The 14,737-nt window shown below is 45.3% G+C and overlaps 1 protein-coding gene across 1 annotated transcript in view; it reads right to left on the minus strand.

The window, feature by feature from the left end:
• Positions 1-14,737, minus strand: part of CAPN13 (calpain 13) — an 85,052-nt gene that overhangs the window by 43,033 nt on the left and 27,282 nt on the right. The window contains exons 3-5 of the mRNA XM_007971045.3: positions 12,386-12,458; positions 10,731-10,846; positions 4,768-4,904 (exon numbers count right to left, since the gene is read on the minus strand). Coding sequence (XP_007969236.3) covers positions 4,768-4,904; positions 10,731-10,846; positions 12,386-12,458 — 326 coding nt within the window. The remainder of the gene's footprint in view (positions 1-4,767; positions 4,905-10,730; positions 10,847-12,385; positions 12,459-14,737) is intronic.

Raw genomic sequence — 14,737 nt, forward strand, 5'->3', positions numbered from 1 at the left:
GACCCTTCCCCTCCCTGTCCTTGGCTTTTCATCTGGAAGCTGCAGGGTGGACTGGATCAGCCCTCAACACTCCTTTCTCACTGTTTCCACCTCTGACATTCCCTCCTCCTGGGGATCACACAGAATTGTAGTAGATTCACTTCAGCAAATACATATGTATCAAGCAGTCACTATCAGCAGGACACTGCCCCAGGCACGAATGCTTAGAAGGAATGGCTTAGACAGCCTTTTATTAAAGAAAGCTGAGGATTTCCAGAATGAAGGGGCGTCTCTACAGGAGCCCCCATGTGACAGATTAATCTTGTTTTAAAACTGGTTCTAAACCTTATCCTCCTTCTCTCCCTCTCTCTGACCCAGGGTCTAGATTCTTCTTTCTGGAGCATTTGCTCAGTCAACTGTAGAGTTTTCTTTGGTGGTAAGCGTGCCTGGTTGGGGCTGAGCTCTGGAATCCCTCGCTGTCCCACGTGGGTTCTGGCTCCTGTTCCATTGACCAGGGCATGGCTGAGTGTGCTGGAAACTCACAAGGACTGGGGTTTGGGAATCCGTTCCCCACCAGTGCGACCTCCTGCTCTTTGCAACAGACCTTTCCTGGTCATATGCTCACAGCACCTTTCCTGGCTTCAAACAGGGCTGTGCTAAAGAACAGCACTCCAGAAAAGCCATGGTGGGGCCTGGCCCCTCCCTCACTTCACTGTCTCACTGCCTCTGGGCCGTATCTGATGTCCTGCACCCATAGCATCCAGCAGTCACCTCGGAGTCACCCAAGACAACCAAAGGCACCCCCTGCCACTCACGGCCAGAGCCCTTGGTGTCTTCTGAAGCTTTTTCTTACTACGCATCCACAATGCCCATGAGCCCTGTCCCAGCAGCAGCTGGGTGTTTTGACAAGGAACTATCTCTCTGCTTTCTAAACATGAGCTCATGGATCTTGCTGATGTTCAGGAACATGGCAACTATTCTTAGCCCACTTTGCTGACAGGAAGTAGAAAGGAGAGAGAGAGAGAACTGTGTTCACCGCAGCCACCACTATTCCTCATCACCTGAACCAGGAATTCTGAGACAACCTTGTCCCCATTCCTCTGCTTCAGCCTCATTTGGGGGAAATGTCTTTCTGCCCGGCAATCATATGAAAGAGGAAAGAATTCAGAGAGAGCCGGAGCAGATGCTGAAATGCTGTAGAGATTCTATAAAGGATGATAAGCAGCCTACCAGCTCTCGTCCATCAGTCTCCTCTTATTTCACAACCTCTGGGGAAAACAAAACCCTAACTATGGTTTTCATTTGACTTGACCAATTAGTTTCCAGACTCCCCAGCTGCAAGGAGAATAGAAAGTTTGGAGTCCATGTGTTCACTGGGCTGTTGTCTGCACCCTTGGAGGGAAGAGGTCCATCTCCATCTGGACAGATGGGCTCTCTACGTTTGGGCTGTGGTCCTCGTGTGCCAGACACTGAGCTCCACAAGCAGCAAAAAGACAAATCATTTTCCTGTAGGACTGACAATGTCAGGGATGGTGGGAAGGCATGGGAAGTAGTGACTAGGGAAAAGCGTGCTCACTCCATCCTCATCTGAGTGTGATCTTGGGCCAGTCATTTCACCTCACTGAGCCTCAGTTTCCTCATCTTTCAAAGAAGGTGGGGTTTGATGCTGACAGACGTCCTTTCTGGCTCTGAAACACTGTAAGTATGTGATTCACCCCTGCATTTTGGAGCTTCCTTTTCTGGATAGTGAGGGGTGGGGGAGCTTTTAAACAGCTTTAATAGTTTGAGACATTTTATCCTCTGCTAGATTTCTTTAAGCAGTGGAATGCGGATGCCATGTCCACGTTCCTATTTGTTTTCAAGCTGAATGATTGCTTTAGGTCATCTGTTAACAAAATGGGGTCAAAGTCATCATTTCCTTCTGCAAGCTTTCTAATTCTCACAGGGAACCACTGGTCTCCCTGTTTTTACATAAGGATAAAACGAGGCCCTGAAGAGTTGAGGGCTGAATCCGTATTGAAAAGATAATGGCAGTGTTTTCATAAGTAGCTTAGAAGTGAATTAACCTCCCAAACATGTGGATTGGTTCAACAACCTTGGCTGTTATCTGGGCTTCATTCTCAAATGCTAATGAGCAGCTCTTTCTGACACTGCAAATAACAAAAACTATAGTTTTTCACAAGTTTGCCTCAAAAAGAAAGAATGCACAAAAAGAGGTCTTGAGGCACCTCGCTGTTTGGACTGTGACTTCCAGAAGGACCGGGACTGGGGTGGACCGTGGTGCTATCACCACCTCTAGGGCCCAGGACTGCACTCAGCAAGGGTGCAGAACGGATGGGGAAGATAATGATGTCCCCTGGCCAGGTGAGTAGAGACCCGGCAGGCCCAGCTTAATTACGTGCACTTGCCATCCCATCACAATTCGGAGACTCAGCTTCTCCATGTGTGGGCCAAGAGGCTGGTTAGGATGATCTCCAGAATTTTCTGGATCTATAATGCTGTCCACTCATTTTCTCCTCAAGGGTGTGGTCCTCTCTGCTTTCATCTGCTAGCAGTGATACCCAGCTCTGATACTTCCCTCGCCTCTTCACGGTGCCTGCCTCACACACAGCCTCTTCTAAGGGCAAGTGTCCCCTCCCCAGCTCGTGCCCCTTTGTAGCCACTTGACCCAGGGTCATGGCCGATTGGACTGATGGGGTCCTGACTCAGGCTTGACCAATAAGACTCCAACTCTCTGGACTGGAATCAGGTACTGGGCGGGGAATCGGGTGGCGGCAGAAGGTAAAGACAGAGGCACGAGGCTAGGTGGCCTGATGAGGAGTTCAGAGGAAGCGGGGGTCCTCAGAAAGTCGGCGCAAGGAGGCAGCAGAGGAAGATGCACAGCAAAGACAGGCACCTGGGTGGAAGGAGGAGGAGCGGGCCAGCTGCAGAGAGGAGCAGAGCAAAGCAGAAGCCACAGCAGCTGCAGCCAAACCAATGCCAGAGCCTTTCTCCAGGCCCTGGGGACCGGCCCCATGAGAGTCCCGGCCCTTGGGACTCTGCGTACCTTCCTGTCCTATTTCCAGGTGTGCCGCCTTCCCCCTTCATAATATTATCACTGCGAGGTCTTGCTCTTTTTTTTTTAAATTTATTTGTTTCATTTCATTTCATGAATTTTCTCTCTTTTTTCTTTTCTTCCTTCCTTCTATCCATTCTTTTTCTCCTCCACCCCAAGACAAGCATTTCAGGATGTGGAATGTGCACCTTTTGTTCGTACGTGTTCTTGTGAAATGAGAATTGCAGGGCACAGAGTTTCCATTTCCATAAATAACAGTGCATGGGATTGCTCAGTGCCTCTTACCTCATTTGCAAAAGCCAGAAAGCTGGAGAGTGCCAAGTGTTTGCCGGGATGTGGGGATCCAGGAACCCCCAAATAGCACAGGAGGGAGTGTGCATACAGGCAGCCTCTGAAGGGCAACCTGACAATACTTATCTTGGCTCCATGCACGTCTTACACCCACTAAGGACACTTCTAGGGGGCCTCGAGGACCCTGCCTCTAAGAACCGTCCCGGTCACCATGCACAGATGGGATCTGTGACTTCTGACTGCTGCATGGCTCTCCATGAAGTGTGTCCACCCATTGTACCCATTGACCTCAGTGATGGACATTCCATACTATCCTCGTGGCAGTCAAGAACGTCCTCAGATGTGTCCCCTTAAGGGCCCCCAGGAGTGTCCCTATTGGGTGTGAGAAGTGCGTGTAGCGAAGTGAAGTATTGTCGGGTTGTCCTTCAGAGGCTGCCTGGGTGCATACTCCCTCCCGTGCTGCTGGAGGGTCCTGGATCCCCACATGCTGGCGAGCACTTGGCATTCTCCAGCTGTTGCAGTCTCATAGAAGGAGACGGATGTGTCATTACTCTTCGTGTTTACATTGTGTTGATGATGGAAAGTTTGAGCGTATCTTCATCACCTGTGTGGGTGTTTAGGACAGGGCCCTCTTCCTCACACACACACATGCACCTCCCCCATCCACAGGCCTGCACACATCCACTTGAGTCAGTCTGAGAGCGTCTGTCCCAGTGCCAAGCACAGTGCCTGGCATATGGTTAAATGCTCAATAAACATCTGTTGAATAAAAGCAACCCAAAGAATCTAAGCACAACATGTGAATTGGGATGTTTATAAGTTCTTAAGCTTGTCAGCACCGAAAGGCAGTCCCTAAGTCATGGTATTTTGACCATATGAGAATGAGCATGTCCTGCCCCACATCCACACATAAATGCCACCTCATAGCAGCCACACCGGGTGCCCAACTGCCTGGACCACCCCAAGGATGGCTTTATTTGAATCACTCCCATTGTTAGAGATACCTCCTCCCACCTATCCCCTCTCCCCTTGCTGAAATCCTGCCCATCCTTTGAGGCCTCACTCAAATGCCACCACTTCCACACAGCCTCAGCCTGACTTTCTGTGAGTCAGAGAGTCAGAATTGTTTACTCTCTCCTCTGCCCTCTCGTCAGACTTTGACCGTGATATTATTAAATATATTTCTTTGGGCCCTGATACCAGCCTTGCAATAATATTGTCAATACATATCTCTGTCCAGCCCCTGCCCTGCCCACTCTTCACCATGTGCCTGTGGGATCCTCCTGATGGCCCCAACACTGACCTTTGCACATGGTGACTGTTTATGGAGACGCCCAGCCAGGTGGCAAAGGCTGCAATGCTCCAACGGGGACTGTTTGCATTCCAGGTAGGCAGGACCAGCACTGAGACTCTGGGCTGATGGGCGGCGGGGTTGTACTTACTTGGCATAGGCTTTCTCCAGCAGGCAGGGCCAGAACTCTTGGTTTCTGTGGCGAGGACGCACAAAGAGGCACTTATCTCCCTGGACAGGTAGGTGGTCATCAATCACCACTTCCACCCACTGGCCACATTGCCAGAACTGGAATAGAGCCAAGCATATGCTTTCTGACAGAGTTGAGGCAGGAGGGAGCTCCTGGGTCCTCCAACTTAAGCCAAAAGTTGCAACATGACCTCTACAATGTAATAACAAACTCTATCCAGAACAAAATCCCAGCCCAGGTTGCCGGGCAGGAGACAGGCATGTCATCTCCACCGGCAGATGGAGAAAATGAGTCACAGACCAACTTAGTCCAGGAAGATATAGGCAGGGAAGAAGCAGACCTGGGTTCTAGCTTCACTTTGCTCCTAAGCATTGCCTCTCTTTGGTAAGTCCTTTGTGAGCTTTAGTGACACAAATGAGACTCTCCAGGTACTTCTTGTGCACAAAATGGCAATAGGGAAGCAATGCTACCAACAGAGGAGAGTGGTGGGGGCAGGGCTAGCATGACAGAGGCAGAGCCTGCAGGAGCTGAGGGCTTGAAGGAGGAGGCAGGATTTAAGCACGTGGCAGGGATACAGGGAAGGTATCCCAGACAGGAGGCACACTGTGGCCAAAGGCCTGGAGACAGATGACATGGATGGCTCAGGAGGACTGAGCAGTGGCAGCCTCCCTCTGGCCCCTCTCTTCTCCTGTCAAGCTGCCCTGCCATTATAGCAGCAGAAAGGATACTGGCTGGTGTTGCTACTGCTAAGAGTGCAAATGAACCAGATGTTCCTCTCCAAAACAGACTGTTTGAATCTTTAGCATTCAACTCTAAATGGTTCACCCGGGGACATGGCCAAATGAGGAAAATTCATAACAGAACCAGCTTTTTGGATTCTCTTTGCTGGCCTCCCCTGTGTAGGAGAAGCAGCAGGGCTTCCGGCTTCAGCCCTGAGCTTTGGTGAAGGCCAATTTCCACTGGGTGGACTCCATGGAAAGCTGGGTGGATGGGATCGCTCATCCACATGGCCTTTTCCACATCTGGATGTCCCAGATGTCAGGCTGTTGCATCCAGCCGCGGATGCAATTTCAGAGCAGAGCTAGAGATTGAGACAGATATGTCAGTGGAGACATGTTTTAATAGTTGCTAATGAGCCAGTGCACTGTGGCGGGTTCTGCATAGCTGTGGACTTGTGTTCCTATTGCAGTGAGCAGCAAGATGTGTCAGCAGTGAGGATGAGAGGCAACAGGGATGGCTTTGGGAGGGTGATTACAAAATGCATCCGAAGCACCAAGGGAAGCTAATCCCAGTCCCTAGAAGGGAGTACCAAAAGGACAATCTGGATTTTGTGCTTAATTGGGTGGCAGCATATAGTAGATAGCAGTCAGTCAGTGGAAATGCAGTTGAATGCTGGTCTTGCCTCTTATTACTTTAGCAACAGATGTTGGACAAGATAATTCTCTGGGACTCAGTTTTCTCATCTGTCAAATGGCAGTAGGAGTAAGAACTGCCTCATAGGTTGTGATTAGGATCAGATGAGATCATAAAAGGTGAGATTATGAAAACAAGATTGTAGTTATGAGAGTAGAGACTCCTTTTCAGTGGCCATTTGGTTCAGCACCTAGGACAATGCCTGGCACACAGTAGGACGTTAAGAATGAGTAAGTCCTGGCTAGAATGAGCTCCTCTGGTTAGTTCATCTTTCTTTCTTTCTTTTTTTCTTTCTTTCTTTTTTTCTTTTTTTTTTTTGAGACAGAGTCTCGCTGTCACCCAGGCTGGAGTGCAGTGGCACAATCTCAGCTCACTGCAAACTCCACCTCCCAGGTTCACGGCATAATCCTGCCTCAGCCTCCTGAGTAGCTGGGACTACAGGCACCTGCCACCACGCCCAGCTAAATTTTTGTATTTTTAGTAGAGACGGGATTTCACTGTGTTAGCCGGGATGGTGTCCATCTCCTGACTTCGTGATCCGCCCGCCTTGGCCTCCCAAAGTGCTGGGATTATAGGCACTAGTGCCCAGCCTAGTTCATCTTAAAAACAACTCTTAGCCCTATCTTCCCACACCAGTAATGCTGACCAAACTTGCTCTCCCTATACAAAGGGGACATCAGATAAATTTGCCACTCTCAGAGATGATGCAAAGGGCCTGACCGGTGGTAAAGAATGAGGCCACCACCTGTATTTCCTGGTTCATGCCTCTGGGTGGGGAGGGCTGGCATTTGGATCATGTCTATACCTTCCAAGAACCATGTTGGAGGTCATTTTGCCAACACCCAGTGGTCTGACAGGGAAACCAGAGTGTTTTAGGCAAAGCATCTGAGGTGACCTGGGCACTTGATAACTTTTGGAGAGCAGTACACAAGCTCGCAGCAATGAGAGGAAATCTACAGAGGTCAGGGCACTGCAGCTGCTTTTGGGGAACTGTGTGACTTTCTTCACCACCCAAAAGGGCAGAGCGTGTCTTGCCTGGGCCTTGAGTTGTCCTAACCACCTAAGTAGCTCCACCAATGCTGGGGACAAGTCCAGACACAGCTCAATCCTGGATCCTCTAGCTCACTCGCTGGTGTGGTCCTTGGACCAGCAGCAGTATCATCACCTGCCTGACAGAAGACCTAATATGCAAATAGCTGAATGTAAGGAGGCAAGAGCAAGATAAAGGAAGGGCCCAGAAATAATAAAGGGAAACTTAGTTGACTGGAAGGATACAGGTCTTCAGATTGAAAAATATCACTGAATTCCCAGACAAGATGAATTTTTAGCAGGTGTATATATATAGATATATTCCAGAGAAATTTCTGAACTCCAAGGAGAGAGCCCCCCCTTTTTTTTTTTTTTTTGAGATATAGTCTCGCTCTGTTGCCAGCCTGGAGTGCATTAGTGCAGTGGCACGATCTCAGCTCACTGTAACCTCTGACTTCCTGGTTCAAGGATTCTCCTGCCTCAGCCTCCCGAGTAGCTGGGACTACAGGCATGTACCACCATGCCCAATTAATTTTTGTATTTTTAGGAGAGACGGGATTTCATCATGTTGGCCAGGAATGGCTTCAATCTCCTGACTTTGTGATCTACCCACCTCAAGCTCCCAAAGTGCAGGGATTACAGGTGTGAGCCACCACGCCTGGCCAGCACTTCTTACAGACTCTCAGTTGGACAGAACACATTGCATACAAAGTCAAAGTCCAGAGAATAGATTAACATGAGATGTTTCTTCTGCAGCACTGGAAGCTGCAAGACGACGAAACAATGTTTACAGACTTTTCAGGAAATGAAACATGATCCAAGAATCGTAAACCTAACTGAAATATCATTTTTAAATGAGAGAAAAGGAAAAACTCTCACATATTCTGAGGAAATTATTCAAGAAAATTCTATCTAATAAAGATTTAATTAGAACAAAAATCTTAAGGAGAAATGAAGGGTGGGAGAAACAGTGGTAGGCAATGAGTTTCAAATGTGCTTTTTATAAGAAACACACTTATAACAAAGTGAGCATGAAATTAACAGTAAAGAAATGAACAAAAATATAACAGGGAAATGTACATAACAGGAAGCTAAAGTGGCAATAGGAATATCAGGTAAAGAGGAATCCAAGGCCAGAGCATTAAATGCAACAAATAGGGATATTGTACAAATTTTGTTGCAAGAAGAAGATAGCAAGATCAAAAACCTTTGGGCACCAAAGAACATAGCAGGAAAAGTGTAAAGCCAGAGCACCTGAAAACATAAGAAGAATTCTCCTAACAATAACTATGGGAGGAACTTCTCCTCTTTGTTATGATCTAACAAATCAAGCAGACAAAAAATAAGTAAAGATAAAAGACATAATGACAGATAACACAATTGGAAATCATAGAGCTCGATTCAGTATGTAAAACTCACAACCATTGGATAATGTAGATTCTTCTTGTGTGTCCATGAGCCATTTATAAAAACTGCTGTGGGCTTGGCTAGAAATAAAACTACTTTATTAATCTCCCCAAATGCAGACAGTTATGAATTATATTCTCTAATTATAATAAAACAGAAACTCAGTAACTAAAAGATTACCCCTTGCAAAACTTAATCACTTGAAAATCAAATAAACTTTAAAGAAACAATCCCTCTATGATAAAAGATACAAAATCTAAAATTGTATTATCTTAAAAATTAATAAAAGTAAGACTTTTTATATCAAAACCTATAGATACACATCTCAGAGGAAATTAAAAAGACTACAAATATTAAGTGTGAAGTTTCAGAAAATCACAAAAAACAATACAATCAGGAGAAAGTATAAAGGAATTAATAAAGATAGGATTGAAATAATTAGTTATATAGAAAACAAAACCTCAAAAGGAAAAGAATAGAAAGACTAATGAAAATCAAAAGTTGATTAGTTAAAAAAAAAAAATACACACACAACACCCACATAACAGATTCATTGGATAAAGAAAAGCAGAATTAAGAAAAAAAGGAAAAGTAAAAATACAGCACAGATTGAGAAAGTAGATTTAGTCACAGATTACAAGAAGTTAAATGAATTGTCAGAGATTCATATAAGCAACTCAGTGGCAATATATTTGAAAATACCAAAGAAACAGTTGATTTTTCTAGTCGAGTATAAATTTCAAGAATTAACTTCGGTAGAAGTAAGAGACCTGAACAGATCAATAGCTATTGAGTACACTGGAAGAATTAAAGAAATCACATTTAAAAGGGAGGCAGGCCCAGGTAATTTCACTATTGTCTATTTTACTTTCAAAGAACAGTTAATCAATGATTAGCTTCCATTATTCTACTTATTTCAAATCAAGGTATGTAAAGCTCAATCAGCTTGTTTTAAAAAGCTAGCAGAACTTAAACATGACAAAAATAATATCAACTAGAAACCACTTTTATGCATGATATAGGTACAAAAATTCCAATACAATTTTTTAACAACTTGAATGTACTGAAAGAAGAGTGAATCAAGAGAGCACATTACTGAAATCAAGAGAAGGCAGGATTTGGCTCTTGTCACTCATTCAAAATTGTGAGGTTCTAGCTTATGTGACAAGGCAAGAGAGCAAAATAAGTTCTATAGATATTAAAAGGAGAGACAAAATTATCTATTTGCAGATAATATTATTAGATAACTAAACCATTCCAGATTCTGTTAAAGAAAGAATTAAGAACTAATAAAAGAATTTGTTAAGGAGCCTAGATACAGTTTAATATATGATAAGCAGTAGCTTTTCTCTTTTTTAGCAGCACCAAGTTCAAAATGAGGGAAAAAGACCTCAATTGCATGAGCCACAAAATTATAAAATGTTTGAGAATGAATTTATCAAGAAAGATACAGCACCAATATGAATATTACACTTTATTGAAGGGCATAAAACTAGTTCTGAATAAATAGAAAGGTATCCCGTGTTTCTGGAAAGGAAAACTTAAAATTAAAAAAAAATGTAATTTTTCTAAATTAATACATAAATGCTGCTGCATTCTGTATCACAGTGGCTTTAAAAAAATAGACAAAATAATTTTAAAATTCTCATGGAAGAATAAATGTGAAAGAATTACCAAGATATTTTTGAGAAAATGGTAATGAATAATGAAGGAGCACTTATCCTACCAGATGTTACCACTTCCTATAAAGCTACTGTAATCAAAATAGCACAATATGGCACAGGAATAAACAGAGACAAAAATTCGATGTTAGTTACAGGGTTCTCGATCAATGACTCTTTTGCTAATCGTTTCTGTCATTTCTTTTTATTCACACAAAAACATTTCAACTCTCATCTTCCCTGTGTGTTGTCAGACTATAAGCTTGAATCCTTTTTTTGGAGGTAGGGAGGGTAACTAACACAACTGTCACTTTCATCTCAGGCTTCCAGGTCATGAGAAAACTTAAGACTCTCACCTTCCCTGTACTCACAGAGAACCCCGTAGTATAATGAGTGTTGCAAGGGCACACGTACCCGGAAACGGAAAATCCCGGCATACTGGTGTGAAAAGCTTTGGACCCTCAGGATCTTCTGCCCGTACTGTGGGTTCTGAGTCAAGGAGCCCAGTGCTGCCAGGAACCAGCAGTCAGCTGTGAGGGGAGATAAGCCAGGAAAGGCTGACTGGACACACTTGGAAACCCCGTCCCATAATGTAAAAGGTCCTTACCACCAGAGGCCACGCACTTCCTTCTAAATGATGCATTTTTTTTTCCTCTGAGGAGAATCAGGGGAGGGAGTCACAGGGACTGGCTCCAAGCCAGATAAAGAAGGGGTAGTGGTGGTGGTGGTGGTGTTCATGGAGTCTCGCTCTGTTGCCTAGGCTGGAGTGCAGAGGCGTGCTCTCGGCTCACTGCAACCTCCGCCTCCTAGGTTCAAGCGATTCTCCTGCCACAGCCTCCACAACTGGGACTACAGGCACGCACCACCAAGCCCGGCTAATTTTTTGTATTTTTTTAGTAGAGACAGGGTTTCACCGTGTTGGCCAGGCTGGTCTCAAACTCCTGACCTCAAGTGATCCACCCACCTCAGCCTCTCAAAGTGCTGGGATTACAGGTGTGAGCCAGCATGTCCAGCCTCTGATTCTCTTTTTGCCAGAGGTGCTCAGTTACAGCAAATGTTGGCAATGATGCTCTGTACAATTGAGGAAAACTGATTCATGTTTTTCTTTCCTATTAGGTCAGCCTCTCCCTGTGCAGAAGTAGGGGGGTGTTCTCTCCTTTTCCTCCTTGAGGAATGCATGGCCTTGAGTTTCTCCTTGGATGTCCTTGTAAGCCCTTTTGAGTCCTCCCCTCCCCTCCCTGAGTCCTTTCTCCTTCACCCCTGACATGATCAATTTGTCTTTGAATGCCATTTCATGCCAGGCACTGGGTTCAGTACAGAAGCCACAAAGACGGCCTCAGAAAGGTCCTTTCTCCAGTTAGGTGAAACCCTAATAGGGGAACCATCGGCTGGTGGCCAGGCAGGCTCTATTGACTTGGTCCAAGGCACGGTGATTTCACCAGGCGAAGTTCAATTACAGGACCTATCATCTGCAAGCTGACATTTTGAAAGCTTAGAATGTGTTCTCAGAAAGGTTGTTGTCTTTGCTGTCTCCAACTCCTATCCACTTTCCAGCCAGCTTTGCCCTTTCACTCCAATGCTTCTCTTTCTGAGGGTTCTCTTGGCCACACCTGGAACAGCCCAGGTACCTCCTCTTAGGCAGCCCCTCCTGTTGCCCTGTCCATACCCTCCAGCTCTCAGTAGCTCCTTTGCTCTGGGGCTGTCTGGTGGGGTGGGAAGCAGTCAGAGAGTGCTGGATTCTTAACTCTGTTACCAACTGAGTGTGTGACATTAAGCAAATTATTTTACCTCTTGGACTCTCCACTGTCACATATATAAAATGAGGTTGTTGCACACACAAGGTGTCTTGCACTGTCATTGCAGAAACTCAGTGTATGTTTGCTTTCATTTTTCCTGTCTCCTTTTCTTCTGCTCATTGTAGGCTGCAGGACTGGGTGTGAGCAGTTTGTCCACATCTGCACCAAGGGAATTGGCCTTTCTCCCTCAGAAGTGGGGTAGGACTCTGTGGGTAGGCACTACCCTCCACCACTTCCTATCCAAGGCAGGGAGAGAAGATGTTGCACTCTTACCTGCGCCTCCTTGTTGGATGTCAAATCTGCTTATACCATCCAGGATGAAGTGAGGAGGACCCCCTGGTAAATCCTTTAGGAAAGAGGGAGAAAAGCTATGAGCATCATTTATTGCTTTGTATCGCAAAGTGACATCATTCACTTTGTCTTTCAAGGGTCGAGGTTAATTCTTAAAAAGGTGCTTAAAATCCGAGTTAGGAAAGTTTGCTGGGTTCTTTGGCCTTTATTGCTACCAGGAAGGCAGCAGGTATCATAGGGTGTAAATGTAACTGAAAAGACAGGCCATAAATGCATTAGCATACTACACGAAGAGAGAACATAAATAAGGACTTGGAATCCTTGGATCAAATAGCCATTCCATCTCGACAAGCCAGGGTTTTAATAAGAGGTTGTAAATAAACCATAAAAAATGAATGGAATACGTTTATGAGAGGAGACGTTTATAAATGTAATAAAGTACTATCGCTTTCATAATGAAGCTTTTGTTGGGAAATGGTATCTTTCAGAAATGAGCATGGGTATTCTGGACCCCAGGTTGAAGTCTAGCCATGTGCTATAAGGGATACACAGTGCACACAAGTCAGCTCTTTACCCACTCCCTGGGTAACTCACAGACTGGGTCTGGAAGGCCCCAGTCCCCTTGTGTGAGGAGCTGGTACTCAGTGCCCAGTCCTTCCCTAACTTCTAACACACATAGTGCCTGCCAGCCAAAGAAAGTGGTTACAGAGGATTCCCCCAGTGCTACCACATCTGGGAAGAACATGAGGAACTGTCAGCAGGCACCGAAATTGTGAGAGTTCCCAAAGGGGATCCTCCAGGCACTTTGGGAGAACACTGGGCCACAGGTCTGGCTCCTGACCCGCACCAGCCAGCCCTCAGACTTGGCCAGGATGACCTCAGCCTCCTCTCTGTGCAGCTCTTTCTGGATTTGCATAATTTAGTAATTGGTCCTTGTATCATTTCTTTTCACATTGACCAATAAGTCCACAGAGAGCAGGCCTGCAAGCTGGAATTGGATTTATTTGCTCAGTAGATATTCATGTACAGAGTCACGTGCCTTGTAGAACCTGCCAGCTCTTCATAAACTGCCCAGATTTCTGGAAGAGACGCACACTTAGGGGAAAACGAAGGTGTGCCTGCCTGCAAACACAGGGTCCTGGCTGAGGGCATCATTTTACAAAACTCCTCCTGCTGCTTTCTCTACAACTAACTGACTCCGTCATATGCTGGGAGGGGAACTCAGGCCCAGGCCCTTCCGGGTGAGGGGGACTCTGGGGTGGCACAAGGTCTGACCCTCTGCCAGAGCCATGGTGGGCAGAACTTTGGCATCTCCCTCAACGCAAGAAAGAGGGAAGGACATCCAGAGGGCCTTCAGGTTCATGCAGGGTTCCAAGTGGAGCCAGTTTTAAAATGGTGTAGGGCATTTCAGTAACCTTTACTTGTTTCCTCTCTCTACTGGAAAAGGGGACTTAAGGTCTCAAAGGAGGCCTGCTGTCAAAGATCCTCTACTCATGGGAAGTAAAGCAGGGATGGAGGCTGTGGCATTTTCAGACCCAGAACAAAGATGGCTTTGGTCCATTTTCTTGACTTTGGCCACAGCTCTTTTTCACTGTGGTCCTGCTAGTTCCCCTCCAGGGATCCCTAGAGCAAGGGTAGGGGTGCTTGGATAACCTATTCAGACAGACCTGGTGTGGAATCCTACTCTAACATTTCTTCCTGGGTGACCTTGAGACCTTGAACAATTCCCTTTACTTTGCTGTGCCTGTTTTCTCTTGTGTAAAATGGGAACAATAATACAAAATGTAAGGACAGTTGAGAGAATCTAATGACGATGCAATCAAGGCAATGGTTGTCATTCATTAAATCCTTGTTGAGGGAGGGTACCTTGCTCCAGGATTCTCTCTGGTAGGTTCCCGACAGTCTTGCAAAGCTGGACCAGTCCTTACATTTACAAATGAGGAAGGATGTGAAATACTTAGCACAGTGTCTGACATAGTACATGTTCAACAAATATTGATCCCCCTCTTTTGAAATATTTGCAAAATTAAAAAGGCTATACTCAGACAAACCCATAGCCTCAGATGCATTCATTATTTAAAAAGATAGAATAAAAACATGAATTTAGCAGTAGATCTTAGGAAGAAAAAGACAAAAAGAGCCTCACAAAAATAGAAGGAAGAACTGAAAAGAACATTAGTGAATTATAAACCAGAAAAACAGCAAGATTTAATAAATAAATTGTTCTATTATTTGCCATTGAAAGTAATGGCTAATAATGATTTCTGCTATTACTTTCAATGGCAAAAACCACAATTACTTTTGCACCAACCTAATATCTGGGGGAGGGTTACA

This window comes from Chlorocebus sabaeus, chromosome 14 (genome assembly GCF_047675955.1).
Source record: "Chlorocebus sabaeus isolate Y175 chromosome 14, mChlSab1.0.hap1, whole genome shotgun sequence".
Taxonomy (NCBI): domain Eukaryota; kingdom Metazoa; phylum Chordata; class Mammalia; order Primates; family Cercopithecidae; genus Chlorocebus; species Chlorocebus sabaeus.